The 14,782-nt window shown below is 37.1% G+C and overlaps 1 protein-coding gene across 4 annotated transcripts in view; it reads left to right on the forward strand.

The window, feature by feature from the left end:
• ALPK1 (alpha kinase 1) overlaps positions 1-14,782 on the forward strand; it is a 527,820-nt gene that overhangs the window by 371,168 nt on the left and 141,870 nt on the right. For all 4 annotated transcript variants that reach the window (XM_053703556.1, XM_053703555.1, XM_053703557.1 and 1 more), the window contains exon 5: positions 13,378-13,576. In XM_053703556.1, the coding sequence (XP_053559531.1) occupies positions 13,378-13,576 (199 nt within the window). The remainder of the gene's footprint in view (positions 1-13,377; positions 13,577-14,782) is intronic.

The following is a 14,782-nucleotide window of genomic DNA, read 5'->3' on the forward strand; positions in this document are numbered from 1 at the left end:
GTAGTGCATTGCTGCTCCTAAACCTACTCTTCAACAAAGAATACCAAAGAATGAAGCAGTTAATTTGAAAGTTGTTTAAAATTGTATTCTCTATCTGAATCATGAAAGTTTCATTCAGATTTTACTATCCCTTTTAAGGTTTAGATGTACAGGTATATGCTCTTCTACCTATATGATCACTCCATGCATATCTTTATTCATGCTGAGCTAATTGTATTGGATTCCTGTTTTTATTTCTGAAGAAATTGCTCGTGTGAATTTAGAAGCTTCTAATTTCAGGGGAGTCGGGGACACAAGAGGAAAACTCTGATATTTATATGAAAATATGAATTAAACGTACAAAGTCCATACAATGATACAAGAAACTCTGAATCATTTGAACATTAAACTATATAATAACAATAGAAAACTCTGATATATTTTATACATGGGATTCAGTGTTTGCTTATTACAGTATACGGAATCCACTGTGTCTTCCACTTGCTACAGTTTTGTATGATTTTTTTTGTTTAATTTTTAACTGGTCATCTGTTGTCAGTTTTGGAATGGCAGCGCCAGCCCCAAGGATCACCTGGAGAATTCTCTTAGTATCCTTATTTGAAAAAGCAGGAAAGAAAGCTTTGGAGCCGGACCATTTTAGGTTCAGTACCAGGGTTGTGCTTGCTGATTGGGTGGCTAAATGTAACCATCAATCAGCAAGCTCTATTCAGGGTTCTGAACCAAAAATGGTCCGGCTCCAAAGCTTTCATTTCTGCTTTTTCAAATAAAGATACCAAGAGAACGAAGAAAAATTGATAATAGGAATAAATTGGAAAGTTGCTTAAAATTGCATGCCCTATCTGAATCATGAAAGAAAAAAATTTGGTTCAGTGTCCCTTCCAGTTAGACATTATATAATGCATCTACTTTAGTTTGCTTTCTGCTTAGTAAATAGAAAATGAGTACTTTGTGATACTCTACAGGGACTCAGGCTCTGGTACCTCTGATAGCAGCCAATTCTTTTATAAAAAAATAGGTAGCACATCATGTAAAGAGATTGCTTTAAGAGATATTAAATACAAACATTTGCAGTGCATATTAAAGCGGAACAAATTAAACATTAAAATATTATCTATATGGAAAAGGTAAAAAAAAGCTGTCTAAACTAAGTTTAAATTTTCTTTGAGAAAAAAAAAGAAATTTTGTCATTTTTTCGTGATTCAGATAAAACATAGTGAGCTTCTTTCTATTGGCAGTCTTAGTTGAAAATCAATCATACTTAGGTAAACTCGGGAGCAGCAATGCACCGCTGGAAGCTCGCTGCTGATAGGTGGCTGCACATACAGTGCTCTTGACATTGTCTCACCCAAGTGTTTAGCTAGCTCCCAGTAATGCATTGCTGCTCTTACAACCAGAGATACCAATAGAATTTAGGAAATTTGGTAATGGAAGTTAATTGTGAAGTTGTTTCAAATGTTTTGCTCTACCTGAACAATTAAAAAGAACCATTTTGGGTTTTGGGTATATTATAATGTATGTGATTCTCCTTCACACACAGCACCCTGTTTTGTGAGATATAAAACCACTTGCAAGTTAACGTGAATTTGCCTTTATAAAATTATTTGCGGGACCGCACAGTGCTGACAAGACTCTTTAAATCATCTTACAGACCAGAGAGCTTTAGAGAATCAGATCTTTAATGACAAGGCTACGCATGAAGCCGTTTTCACACTTTATAGTATCATACTTTATGTAAGAGGTCTCTGCCTGTTATTCATCACTGCTTTTGTGATCAACTACTCAATGTAAAACATTACTTCTATTTACTGTCTAATAAAACATGTTAGAAAAGAAAATGTAAAGCATTATATTCCTTCCACGTAGCTGATCCTAGAGGGGGAACATTTAAAAACTCTCTTGGCATTTCTAGTATATAATACGTATATATCTAATTAACAGTCTGGTGCACTTTGTGTTAGATTCAGATTTAAAGTGACAGTGTAAACCAATTTTCTTATAACTGCATGTAATAGACACTACTATCAAGAAGAATATGCACAGATACTTATCTAAAAATTCAGTATAAAACCTTTTAAAAACTTACTTAGAAGCTCTCAGTTTAGCACTGTTGATGAGGTTAGGCTGGGACACCCAGTGAAAGGGGCTGGTAAAGCAAGAAGTGCAGACACTCCCCATTCCCTGCAAAAACATAATTTATGTAAGAACTTACCTGATAAATTCATTTCTTTCATATTAGCAAGAGTCCATGAGCTAGTAACGTATGGGATATACATTCCTACCAGGAGGGGCAAAGTTTCCCAAACCTCAAAATGCCTATAAATACACCCCTCACCACACCCACAATTCAGTTTAACGAATAGCCAAGAAGTGGGGTGATAAAAAAGTGCGAAAGCATATAAAATAAGGAATTGGAATAATTGTGCTTTATACAAAATCATAACCACCACAAAAAAAGGGCGGGCCTCATGGACTCTTGCTAATATGAAAGAAATGAATTTATCAGGTAAGTTCTTACATAAATTATGTTTTCTTTCATGTAATTAGCAAGAGTCCATGAGCTAGTGACGTATGGGATAATGACTACCCAAGAAGTGGATCTTTCCACACAAGAGTCACTAGAGAGGGAGGGATAAAATAAAGACAGCCAATTCCTGCTGAAAATAATCCACACCCAAAATAAAGTTTAACGAAAAACATAAGCAGAAGATTCAAACTGAAACCGCTGCCTGAAGTACTTTTCTACCAAAAACTGCTTCAGAAGAAGAAAATACATCAAAATGGTAGAATTTAGTAAAAGTATGCAAAGAGGACCAAGTCGCTGCTTTGCAGATCTGGTCAACCGAAGCTTCATTCCTAAACGCCCAGGAAGTAGAAACTGACCTAGTAGAATGAGCTGTAATTCTCTGAGGCGGAGTTTTACCCGACTCAACATAGGCAAGATGAATTAAAGATTTCAACCAAGATGCCAAAGAAATGGCAGAAGCTTTCTGGCCTTTTCTAGAACCGGAAAAGATAACAAATAGACTAGAAGTCTTACGAAAAGATTTCGTAGCTTCAACATAATATTTCAAAGCTCTAACTACATCCAAAGAATGCAATGATTTCTCCTTAGAATTCTTAGGATTAGGACATAATGAAGGAACCACAATTTCTCTACTAATGTTGTTGGAATTCACAACTTTAGGTAAAAATTCAAAAGAAGTTCGCAACACCGCCTTATCCTGATGAAAAATCAGAAAAGGAGACTCACAAGAAAGAGCAGATAATTCAGAAACTCTTCTGGCAGAAGAGATGGCCAAAAGGAACAAAACTTTCCAAGAAAGTAATTTAATGTCCAATGAATGCATAGGTTCAAACGGAGGAGCTTGAAGAGCTCCCAGAACCAAATTCAAACTCCAAGGAGGAGAAATTGACTTAATGACAGGTTTTATACGAACCAAAGCTTGTACAAAACAATGAATATCAAGAAGAATAGCAATCTTTCTGTGAAAAAGAACAGAAAGAGCAGAGATTTGTCCTTTCAAAGAACTTGCGGACAAACCCTTATCTAAACCATCCTGAAGGAACTGTAAAATTCTCGGTATTCTAAAAGAATGCCAGGAAAAATGATGAGAAAGACACCAAGAAATATAAGTCTTCCAGACTCTATAATATATCTCTCGAGATACAGATTTACGAGCCTGTAACATAGTATTAATCACAGAGTCAGAGAAACCTCTTTGACCAAGAATCAAGCGTTCAATCTCCATACCTTTAAATTTAAGGATTTCAGATCCTGATGGAAAAAAGGACCTTGTGACAGAAGGTCTGGTCTTAACGGAAGAGTCCACGGTTGGCAAGAGGCCATCCGGACAAGATCCGCATACCAAAACCTGTGAGGCCATGCCGGAGCTACCAGCAGAACAAACGAGCATTCCTTCAGAATCTTGGAGATTACTCTTGGAAGAAGAACTAGAGGCGGAAAGATATAGGCAGGATGATACTTCCAGGGAAGTGATAATGCATCCACTGCCTCCGCCTGAGGATCCCGGGATCTGGACAGATACCTGGGAAGTTTCTTGTTTAGATGGGACGCCATCAGATCTATTTCTGGAAGTTCCCACATTTGAACAATCTGAAGAAATACCTCTGGGTGAAGAGACCATTCGCCCGGATGCAACGTTTGGCGACTGAGATAATCAGCTTCCCAATTGTCTACACCTGGAATATGAACCGCAGAGATTAGACAGGAGCTGGATTCCGCCCAAACCAAAATTCGAGATACTTCTTTCATAGCCAGAGGACTGTGAGTCCCTCCTTGATTATTGATGTATGCCACAGTTGTGACATTGTCTGTCTGAAAACAAATGAACGATTCTCTCTTCAGAAGAGGCCAAAACTGAAGAGCTCTGAAAATTGCACGGAGTTCCAAAATATTGATCGGTAATCTCACCTCCTGAGATTCCCAAACTCCTTGTGCCGTCAGAGATCCCCACACAGCTCCCCAACCTGTGAGACTTGCATCTGTTGAAATTACAGTCCAGGTCGGAAGCACAAAAGAAGCCCCCTGAATTAAACGATGGTGATCTGTCCACCATGTTAGAGAGTGTCGAACAATCGGTTTTAAAGATATTAATTGAGATATCTTCGTGTAATCCTTGCACCATTGCTTCAGCATACAGAGCTGAAGAGGTCGCATGTGAAAACGAGCAAAGGGGATCGCGTCCGATGCAGCAGTCATAAGACCTAGAATTTCCATGCATAAGGCTACCGAAGGGAATGATTGTGACTGAAGGTTTCGACAAGCTGTAATCAATTTTAAACGTCTCTTGTCTGTTAAAGACAGAGTCATGGACACTGAATCCATCTGGAAACCCAGAAAGGTTACCTTTGTCTGAGGAATCAAATAACTTTTTGGTAAATTGATCCTCCAACCATGATCTTGAAGAAACAACACAAGTCGATTCGTATGAGATTCTGCTAAATGTAAAGACTGAGCAAGTACCAAGATATCGTCCAAATAAGGAAATACCACAATACCCTGTTCTCTGATTACAGACAGCAGGGCACCGAGAACCTTTGTAAAAATTCTTGGAGCTGTAGCTAGGCCAAACGGCAGAGCCACAAACTGGTAATGCTTGTCTAGGAAAGAGAATCTCAGAAACTGATAGTGATCTGGATGAATCGGAATATGCAGATATGCATCCTGTAAATCTATTGTGGACATATAATTCCCTTGCTGAACAAAAGGTAAGATAGTCCTTACAGTTACCATCTTGAACGTTGGTATCCTTACATAACGATTCAATATTTTTAGATCCAGAACTGGTCTGAAGGAATTCTCCTTCTTTGGTACAATGAAGAGATTTGAATAAAACCCCATCCCCTGTTCCGAAACTGGAACTGGCATAATTACTCCAGTCAACTCTAGATCTGAAACACATTTCAGAAATGCTTGAGCTTTTACTGGATTTACTGGGACACGGGAAAGAAAAAATCTCTTTGCAGGAGGTCTCAACTTGAAACAAATTCTGTACCCTTCTGAAACAATGCTCTGAATCCAAAGATTGTGAACAGAATTGACCCAAATTTCTTTGAAAAAACGTAACCTGCCCCCTACCAGCTGAGCTGGAATGAGGGCCGCACCTTCATGTGGACTTAGAAGCAGGCTTTGCCTTTCTAGCTGGCTTGGATTTATTCCAGACTGGAGATGGTCTCCAAACTGAAACTGCTCCTGAGGATGAAGGATCAGGCTTTTGTTCTTTGTTGAAACGAAAGGAACGAAAACGATTATTAGCCCTGTTTTTACCTTTAGATTTTTTATCCTGTGGTAAAAAAGTTCCTTTCCCACCAGTAACAGTTGAAATAATGGAATCCAACTGAGAACCAAATAATTTGTTACCCTGGAAAGAAATGGAAAGTAAAGTTGATTTAGAAGCCATATCAGCATTCCAAGTTTTAAGCCATAAAGCTCTTCTAGCTAAAATAGCTAGAGACATAAACCTGACATCAACTCTGATAATATCAAAAATGGCATCACAGATAAAATTATTAGCATGTTGAAGAAGAATAATAATATCATGAGAATCACGATGTGTTACTTGTTGCGCTAAAGTTTCCAACCAAAAAGTTGAAGCTGCAGCAACATCAGCCAAAGATATAGCAGGTCTAAGAAGATTACCTGAACACAGATAAGCTTTTCTTAGAAAGGACTCCATTTTCCTATCTAGAGGATCCTTAAACGAAGTACCATCTGACGTAGGAATAGTAGTACGTTTAGCAAGGGTAGAAATAGCCCCATCAACTTTAGGGATCTTGTCCCAAAATTCTAATCTGTCAGGCGGCACAGGATATAATTGCTTAAAACGTTTAGAAGGAGTAAATGAATTACCCAAATTATCCCATTCTTTGGAAATTACTGCAGAAATAGCATCAGGGACAGGAAAAACGTCTGGAATAACTACAGGAGTTTTAAAAACCTTATTTAAACGTTTAGATTTAGTATCAAGAGGACCAGAATCCTCTATTTCTAAAGCAATTAGGACTTCTTTAAGTAAAGAACGAATAAATTCCATTTTAAATAAATATGAAGATTTATCAGCATCAACCTCTGAGACAGAATCCTCTGAACCAGAGGAATCATCAGAATCAGAATGATGATGTTCAGTTAAAAATTCATCTGTAGGGAGAGAAGTTTTAAAAGATTTTTTATGTTTACTAGAAGGAGAAATAACAGACATAGCCTTCTTTATGGATTCAGAAACAAAATCTCTTATATTATCAGGAACATTCTGCACCTTAGATGTTGAAGGAACTGCAACAGGCAATGGTACTTTACTAAAGGAAATATTATCTGCTTTAACAAGTTTGTCATGACAATCAATACAAACAACAGCTGGAGGAATAGCTACCAAAAGTTTACAGCAGATACACTTAGCTTTGGTAGATTCAGCACTTGACAGCGATTTTCCTGTAGTATCTTCTGACTCAGATGCAACGTGAGACATCTTGCAATATGTAAGAGAAAAAACAACATATATATAAAGCAAAATTGATCAAATTCCTTAAATGACAGTTTCAGGAATGGGAAAAAATGCCAAAGAACAAGCTTCTAGCAACCAGAAGCAATAAAAAATGAGACTTAAATAATGTGGAGACAAGAGTGACGCCCATATTTTTTCGCGCCAAATAAGACGCCCACATTATTTGGCGCCTAAATGCTTTTTGGCGCCAAAAATGACGCCACATCTGGAACGCCGACATTTTTGGCGCAAAATAACGTCAAAAAGTGACGCAACTTCCGGCGACACGTATGACGCCGGAAACGGAAATAGAATTTTTGCGCCAAAAAAGTCCGCGCCAAGAATGACGCAATAAAATGAAGCATTTTCAGCCCCCGCGAGCCTAACAGCCCACAGGGAAAAAGTTAAATTTTAAGGTAAGAAAAATGTTAAATTAAAATGCATTATCCCAAATATGAAACTGACTGTCTGAAAAATAAGGAAAGTTGAACATTCTGAGTCAAGGCAAATAAATGTTTGAATACATATATTTAGAACTTTATAAACAAAGTGCCCAACCATAGCTAGGAGTGTCACAAAAAATAAGACTTACTTACCCCAGGACACTCATCTACATATAGTAGATAGCCAAACCAGTACTGAAACGAGAATCAGTAGAGGTAATGGTATATATAAGAGTATATTGTCGATCTGAAAAGGGAGGTAAGAGATGAATCTCTACGACCGATAACAGAGAACCTATGAAATAGACCCCTTAGAAGGAGATCACTGCATTCAAATAGGCAATACTCCTCACATCCCTCTGACATTCACTGCACGCTGAGAGGAAAACCGGGCCCCAACTTGCTGCGGAGCGCATATCAACGTAGAATCTAGCACAAACTTACTTCACCACCTCCATCGGAGGCAAAGTTTGTAAAACTGAATTGTGGGTGTGGTGAGGGGTGTATTTATAGGCATTTTGAGGTTTGGGAAACTTTGCCCCTCCTGGTAGGAATGTATATCCCATACGTCACTAGCTCATGGACTCTTGCTAATTACATGAAAGAAAGACAGATAACATAAACAGGAGCCAGCAGTAGTCTGTAAACGCGTGTATACATCTGACACTGTGAGGCTTGGTTAGGAGTCATTACAATGTTATTAAAAAATAAGCAAAACTATACATTGTTACAAAAACACTCCCAGATGGGCTATATAAATGGATCATTTATGCAAGGGAAAATCTAGTGTGCACAAATAGACAGCTTTAACATAAACTTTTTCATAGAAGCATATTTTAAACTATTTAAAAATGTTGGGGGTCAATTTGTGATCCCCATTGTTCTGAAGTGTGCTAATCTAATCTTCTTATTCCTATCCAGATAGTTTCAGGTTCATCAGTATTGCTGTGGATTGCTTTCTTAGATACAAGATAATCACAGAGGTAGAAAGTATATTAATATAACAGTGCTGGTTATGCAAAACTGGGGAATGGGTAATAAAGGGATTATCTATCTTTTTAAACAATAACAAAATTCTGCAGTCTACTCCAATTTATTGTTTAAAGACATAGACAATCTCTTTATCAGTAGCTCTCATTCTATTGGCTGATTTAAACATTTCAGCCAATAGGAATGCAAGGTACCCCAATACCTTGCATTCAATCTTGCGGCGGACGATCGCATGAAGAGGACCTCCACGTTGCCGAAGACTACTCCGCACCTCCGGGAAGAAGATAGAAGATGGTCCCACGATGGATGAAGATGGAACTGCCTGGATGAAGACTTTTCTTCGCCTGGAAGACGATGGATGTCCGGACTTCAGGAATGGTATGTACATTTTTTGGGGTTAGTGTTAGGGTTTTTTTAATGGCTATTGGTAGTTTAGTGTTAGATTAGGGTTTTTTTGTTTTATTTTGTGGTGGCTTTTTTGTTTTTATAGGGGAATTAGATTAGGTTTAAAAAAAAATATTTTGGATAATTTTGTTTATTTTTTTCTGTAATTTTAGATTTATTTATTTTTTTGTAATATTAGATTTTGTATTTTAATTTAATCTTAGGTTTTTGTTTTTTAATGTAATGTTTTTTATTTTAATGTTAAGTTAGGATTTTTTTATTTTGTTAATTTTAATTAATTTTTTAAGGTAGTCTTTTTTATTTTATGTAAGTGTAGTTAATTGGGGTTAATTTAGGGGATGTGGGGGGATGGCGGATTAGAGGTTAATACATTTATTAGGTACTTTGCATTGAAGGGGTTGGCGGATTAGGGGTTAATAGTTTAAATAGGTAGATTGCGTTGTGGGGTGATGGAGGTTTAGAGGTTAATACATTTTATTAGTAGTTGCGATGTTGGGGGATGGCGGTTTAAAGGTTAATACATTTTATTAGTAGTTGCTATGTTGGGGGGTGGCAGTTTAAAGGTTAATACATTTTATTAGTAGTTGCGATGTGGGGGGATGGCAGTTTAGAGGTTAATACATTTTATTAGTAGTTGTGATGTGGGGGGATGGTGGATATAGGAGTTTGACGTGTCGGTTTCATTTTAGGAGCCGGGTTAGATTTTTATGGATGATTTATACTTTTTCTGTTTTTTACTTAGGCGCCGGCAGATCATATACTGCCGTAAGTCACTGGCGACTCCAGAAATGTCTATTTCAGCACATTTCTGTACTGTACGCCGGTTTATGCGACTTACGGCATTATCTGATCTGCTAGCGCCGTATATGTGATTCCCCCGATGTGCGAGGTGAACTTACGGACGGCGTGGTTTTCAGCAGTTGCGCTGAAACCTACGCCATAAATGTAATCTAGCCCATTATGTTTGCGTAATCAACAAATGCATAATAAAAAGACAATGCAATAGCACTTTCAAAGTTATGTCTATTTCCACTCCTCTTGTATTATGTGACAGTTATTAGCCAATTAGAAATGCATATACATATATTCTGTGACTTCTTAAGCATGCTCAGTAGGAGCTGGTGACACAAAAATGTAAATATAAAAAGACTGTGCACATTTTGTTAATGGAAGTAAATTGGAAAGTTGTTTAAAATTGCATGCTCTATCTGAATCATGAAAGTTTAATTTTGACGTGAGTGTCCCTTTAATAATTAGTAACAATGGCAAAGAAGTTCTGCTTCACATGCTTGACTTTGCTGAACTGTTAAAGGACCATTTAACTTGACATTTCCACAACTTATAAAATGTTTCATTGTTTCAAGTGAAATAGTATTGCAATATACATGCAATATTTATTTCTGCCTTTTGCTGTAAAATACACCTAAAATTGTGCTTGTTTCACTTTCTCCCAGGGAGGTTTGGGTTAATACTTTTAGGCAATTTATGTAAGCGTTTGTTTACTTCATCCTCCCCAGCAGCTACATGCAGTGGCGTAGCGTGGGTTGTCAGCGCCCAGGGCAAGGCAAGTATTGCGCCCCCTAACCCATAGAAACAGGATTATATTTCACAGAGCAGAGTGTGAGAAGGCAGATTTTTTTAGCGCCTTTGTCTCCAAAGGCTAATGGATAGCCGTGGTAACCTGTGCACTTGTGCAGCTTTGCAGGGGAAGTACAAGCTATGCTAACATCGGAAAGGAAGACAGGGCTGCTGGATTTTAGCTTGTAGCTTTGCTGCTGCAGCTGTTCTGATTTAAATACAAAATGCAGGTTTCTTAGCTCAGCACATTACACTGTGCAGACCATGCATAACAAAGCTAGGCATGTCATGTCTGGCTGGCAGTAAGCAAGGTAGTTACAGTTATTGAGTGAGGGAAAACCATTGCTCTGCTTACTATGAACATTACATGCATATGTATTTATGTGTAAAAACCCAGCAAACCTTTTCTTAAAGTTTAAGGGCTCTAGCTGCAGCCTGCAAAAATTGTAATAGATGTCTGTATCAAGAGTGAGACTTTCAACTGCTGAATATAAAGCACATGTATTACTAGCAACCTGCAGAGTGAGAAGATCTGTGCTGTGTTATGTAGCGTCCCTGACAGCTAATCAGCCTTCAGTTTCCTTTTTTATAAGCATGCATACACAGAAACACACACTACAGCATACACACATAAATTACACATCTTATACAGTAGACACATGTGCACAGTCTCAAATATTCAGCAACACACATATGCTGCAGAGTATACAAATATACACACACACAACATACTCACACATGTATACAGTCTCAAATGCACAGCACTACACACACATATACTAAGTCTCAAATACACAGTAAAAAAAGGGGCAAATGTGTGTTTCTCTATATATTTTTAAACTACAGATTGCAACAACAAAAAAGGTTAGTCACAGGCCTAATAACCCTGTCAAACAACAAGTCATGTACCATGAGAATAATTGAGACAAATGCAGAAATCTTTCAGTTACTTTGTACTCTCTACATAAAACCTTCTATTTCTTCTGTCTCTTTCACTTTGATCCCTACATGTCCGTATTTCTCTCACTCTGTGACCTGGCTGTTTCTCTCCGTTACACACACAGCAAGTATATGTTATTGGAGAAGAATGTGCATCACATGGCAACGTAGGAGCCAATAGAAAGGCAATTTTTTTTATTTCTAGTACAGCCGAGTGGCTCAGGGGTTGGGGGCAATGCGGGACTGTAGGGTGACCATGTCAGTGCAGGACAGACCCTTAAATTCGCAAATAGTGACAGTTGGGAGGACTGCAATAAAATACATTTATATATATAAAAAAAATGATAATTTTTTTTAAAGTTTCCTCCCTTAGTGCTGCATCTGCCTGCAGTGGAGGAGGTATGATGTGAGACAGTAAGAGCGCAAATTTTGCGCCCCTAAGAATTATGCGCCCGGGGCAACCGCCCCTGTGGCCCCCCCCACGCTACGCCACTGGCTACATGTTTGTAAAAGGTGTATTATCAGTTTTGCATCAACAGTCATAATAGGACTCTGCATTTTTTGCAATAGTAACTAAGTTGAATCAGTGCTAAACCACATGTGCAAATGTTTGTCTTTGTGCTATATCTGAATATTAGTTTGTGATTGGTTATCAAATATTCTTTTGTTCTGGGAGACAGGGAAATCAGTAAAATGAATAAACATAAAAACATATACTCATTTGACAAAATAAAGCTGCAGTTGTCATTGCAAAAGTATTCTCAGATATGAAGGTTCAAATCATGTAGTTTACAATTTGTGTTTAGTGGGCCTTTAAATGTTATGTGAATGGTACTAAAATATTGGGAAATCGTATGACCTTTTTGTTCTCCCCTCTTATTCCAGAAATTCTAGAGTTGTGTGGCTAGTTGTATTAACTCTGAGAAAGTTCAGGAAAAAGCCTACATTTGTTAAACATATTCTGTCAGAGCCCTGGCTTGATCATGGCCTATTGTGTATGGTAGAAAAATGTTACCGACAGTGGTTCCTTAGACGGTTTGTTTCAAGTTGAAAGCTTCCCCAATGTGAAACACTGAACTCGCAGCTTACTTTTTAACACATTTATTTATACAGACATCAAAATTAAAGTATAAATTCCATATTGATGAAGTTGTACCCTTAGATAAAAATCATGGAAGCAATGAAAATACTAATACATATAAAACATTAGCTTTGTTTACACCCACCAGTCCAGAATATACAGTATTACATTGTTAACGTATGAGAGAAAACAACATTTATATTTAATGATAAATCTCTTAAATGAATCTCTTAATGTTAATTTTATATATAGGGCTGTGCATATAGACCTATTCCATGTATCATTAGTCTGTTTAACCTTTTTTTTAAAAAACTTCTAGACTTCCATCTCGAAATCAGACCCTCAGGGAGTGTGTATGTGTGTTTATACATTATATCAGAACATTACATCACATCATGTTTGAATAACTTTTATCATAAATATAAAATAGATTTTTTCAGATTGACATAGATATGTATATATATATATATGTGTGTGCATATAAATATGTATATTCAATGTGTTTGTGTATGTATGAATCTGTATATACAATATGTGTGTGTGTGTTATAGATAGATAGATAGATAGATAGATAGATAGATAGATAGATAGATAGATAGATAGATAGATAGATAGATAGCTATAGAGTATTGCATGTATTTCATGTAGTGTAGTTAAAAAACTAGTTATGGATCAAACATGAGATGATAAAGTAGTCTGTGAACGTAAGTAAGTATTTGGAAATAGCTAAATTACCAGTTAAATAATATAGATTTAAATAGTTGAAAAGTAACCAAGAGAAAATAATTTGGGTCTCTAATTATAGTGGCAAGTGAAAGGGCTAATACCTATAGTTGGAAAATAGAAGTACAATTTTGAAAGTGTTGTATTATTAATCTCTGATGGTAATCTTGTACTTGTTATTGTGTCATGGTGTGTCATGGTTCTCTCTCCATTGTAGGTTTTTTTGAAGGCCTCCATTGCTCTTGAAGACAGTATTACAGCGGCTGCCATTGTTTTTCTTATTGACCGATTTCTATATTGGGCAGATGCTTCCACCAGGCTTCTACAGGTTGCCAAAGGTTTGCACAAGATGTGGCCTGCCACACCAATAGCGCCACAGGTGGTTATACGTCAAGCACGCATCTCGGTGAATTCAGGTGACGTAACTCTCTAGTTGATCTTTCTCTGTTTTCTCAGCTTAGTCCCAATTAGGAACTACTTGACTTTCAAGAGGACACTTTGTGCCATTATAAGGATGACATTCCTCTGAACCCAGTGGCATCTTTTTAAATCCGGAGCCAGCCTCCCCTTGCTCTCACAAAGAAATTCGAATAAAGAGTTTCTGAGCCAAAAGAGGCAGAGAGATTTGTGAAAGGGCGTGGAAAATACTAATTGGACCTTTTGTTCCCTAACAAATATACCATGCTGGTTTCAAACAGGGGTATCTGAATTGCTTTCCTTCTGATCAAGAGCTTCTATAGCACAACACACAATCCAGGCGTTTTCACTGGGCTGTCCCAATCTACTGTTTTCAGTAGGGCCACTTGACTAAGCAAACAATGCAACTAACAAAACATTGAAGCTATTTGATATATGCTTTATTATTCACATAGTGTCAGCATTCATGATTGTTTTTAACTAACTTAAACAAGATCACTTTGCTTTCTCTTGGGGGTGACACATTGCACAAGTTGTTTTTTTCCTATTAATGTTCCCTGTCAAAATTATAACAGCATTCTATTCCTTTATTGTATAGTTATTCCTTTCTTTCCTTGGCATGCAGTATATTCTGTCTGCTAACAATAGGGCATTTATATCTATATTTATATATACATATTACACTTCATGCATATAGCTAAATATAAAGACACTTTTTCTGCTTCAATCTCTTCATCAGCAGGTGTTTGATGATTGTCTTTTGCAAATAAATGCCAAAAAGCATTACACACATTCATTGACATCTACAACAGTATTACACGTCTTTGTTAATGGGATAAGTTACATCAAATTCTGACAATCCATTATTCCTATATACTTGTGTAAAATTATTATTATTTTTTTTTAAATACATTCAGTTTTGTGTAGTGCAAATAAGTAGTGAGGATGTGGATTTGTGAATAGTAATGTGAAAATATATTGCCTTTTTAAGATAAGTTAATGAGGTCACTGTCCTCTGGATACTCGGTAGCCCCCTCCCACTAATGTTTGGTACAGAGGTCTACATTATCATATCAATAAGGCTGTATGTTGCTGGGGTAAGTCCCTATGCCTAGTGGTAGCTTGCTAGGCTAAAATAGGATAAGCTGTGCTTTATATCAGTACATAATGTAATATTCTATATACAAAATACAATAATTGTAGAG

This window comes from Bombina bombina, chromosome 2 (genome assembly GCF_027579735.1).
Source record: "Bombina bombina isolate aBomBom1 chromosome 2, aBomBom1.pri, whole genome shotgun sequence".
Classification (NCBI taxonomy): domain Eukaryota; kingdom Metazoa; phylum Chordata; class Amphibia; order Anura; family Bombinatoridae; genus Bombina; species Bombina bombina.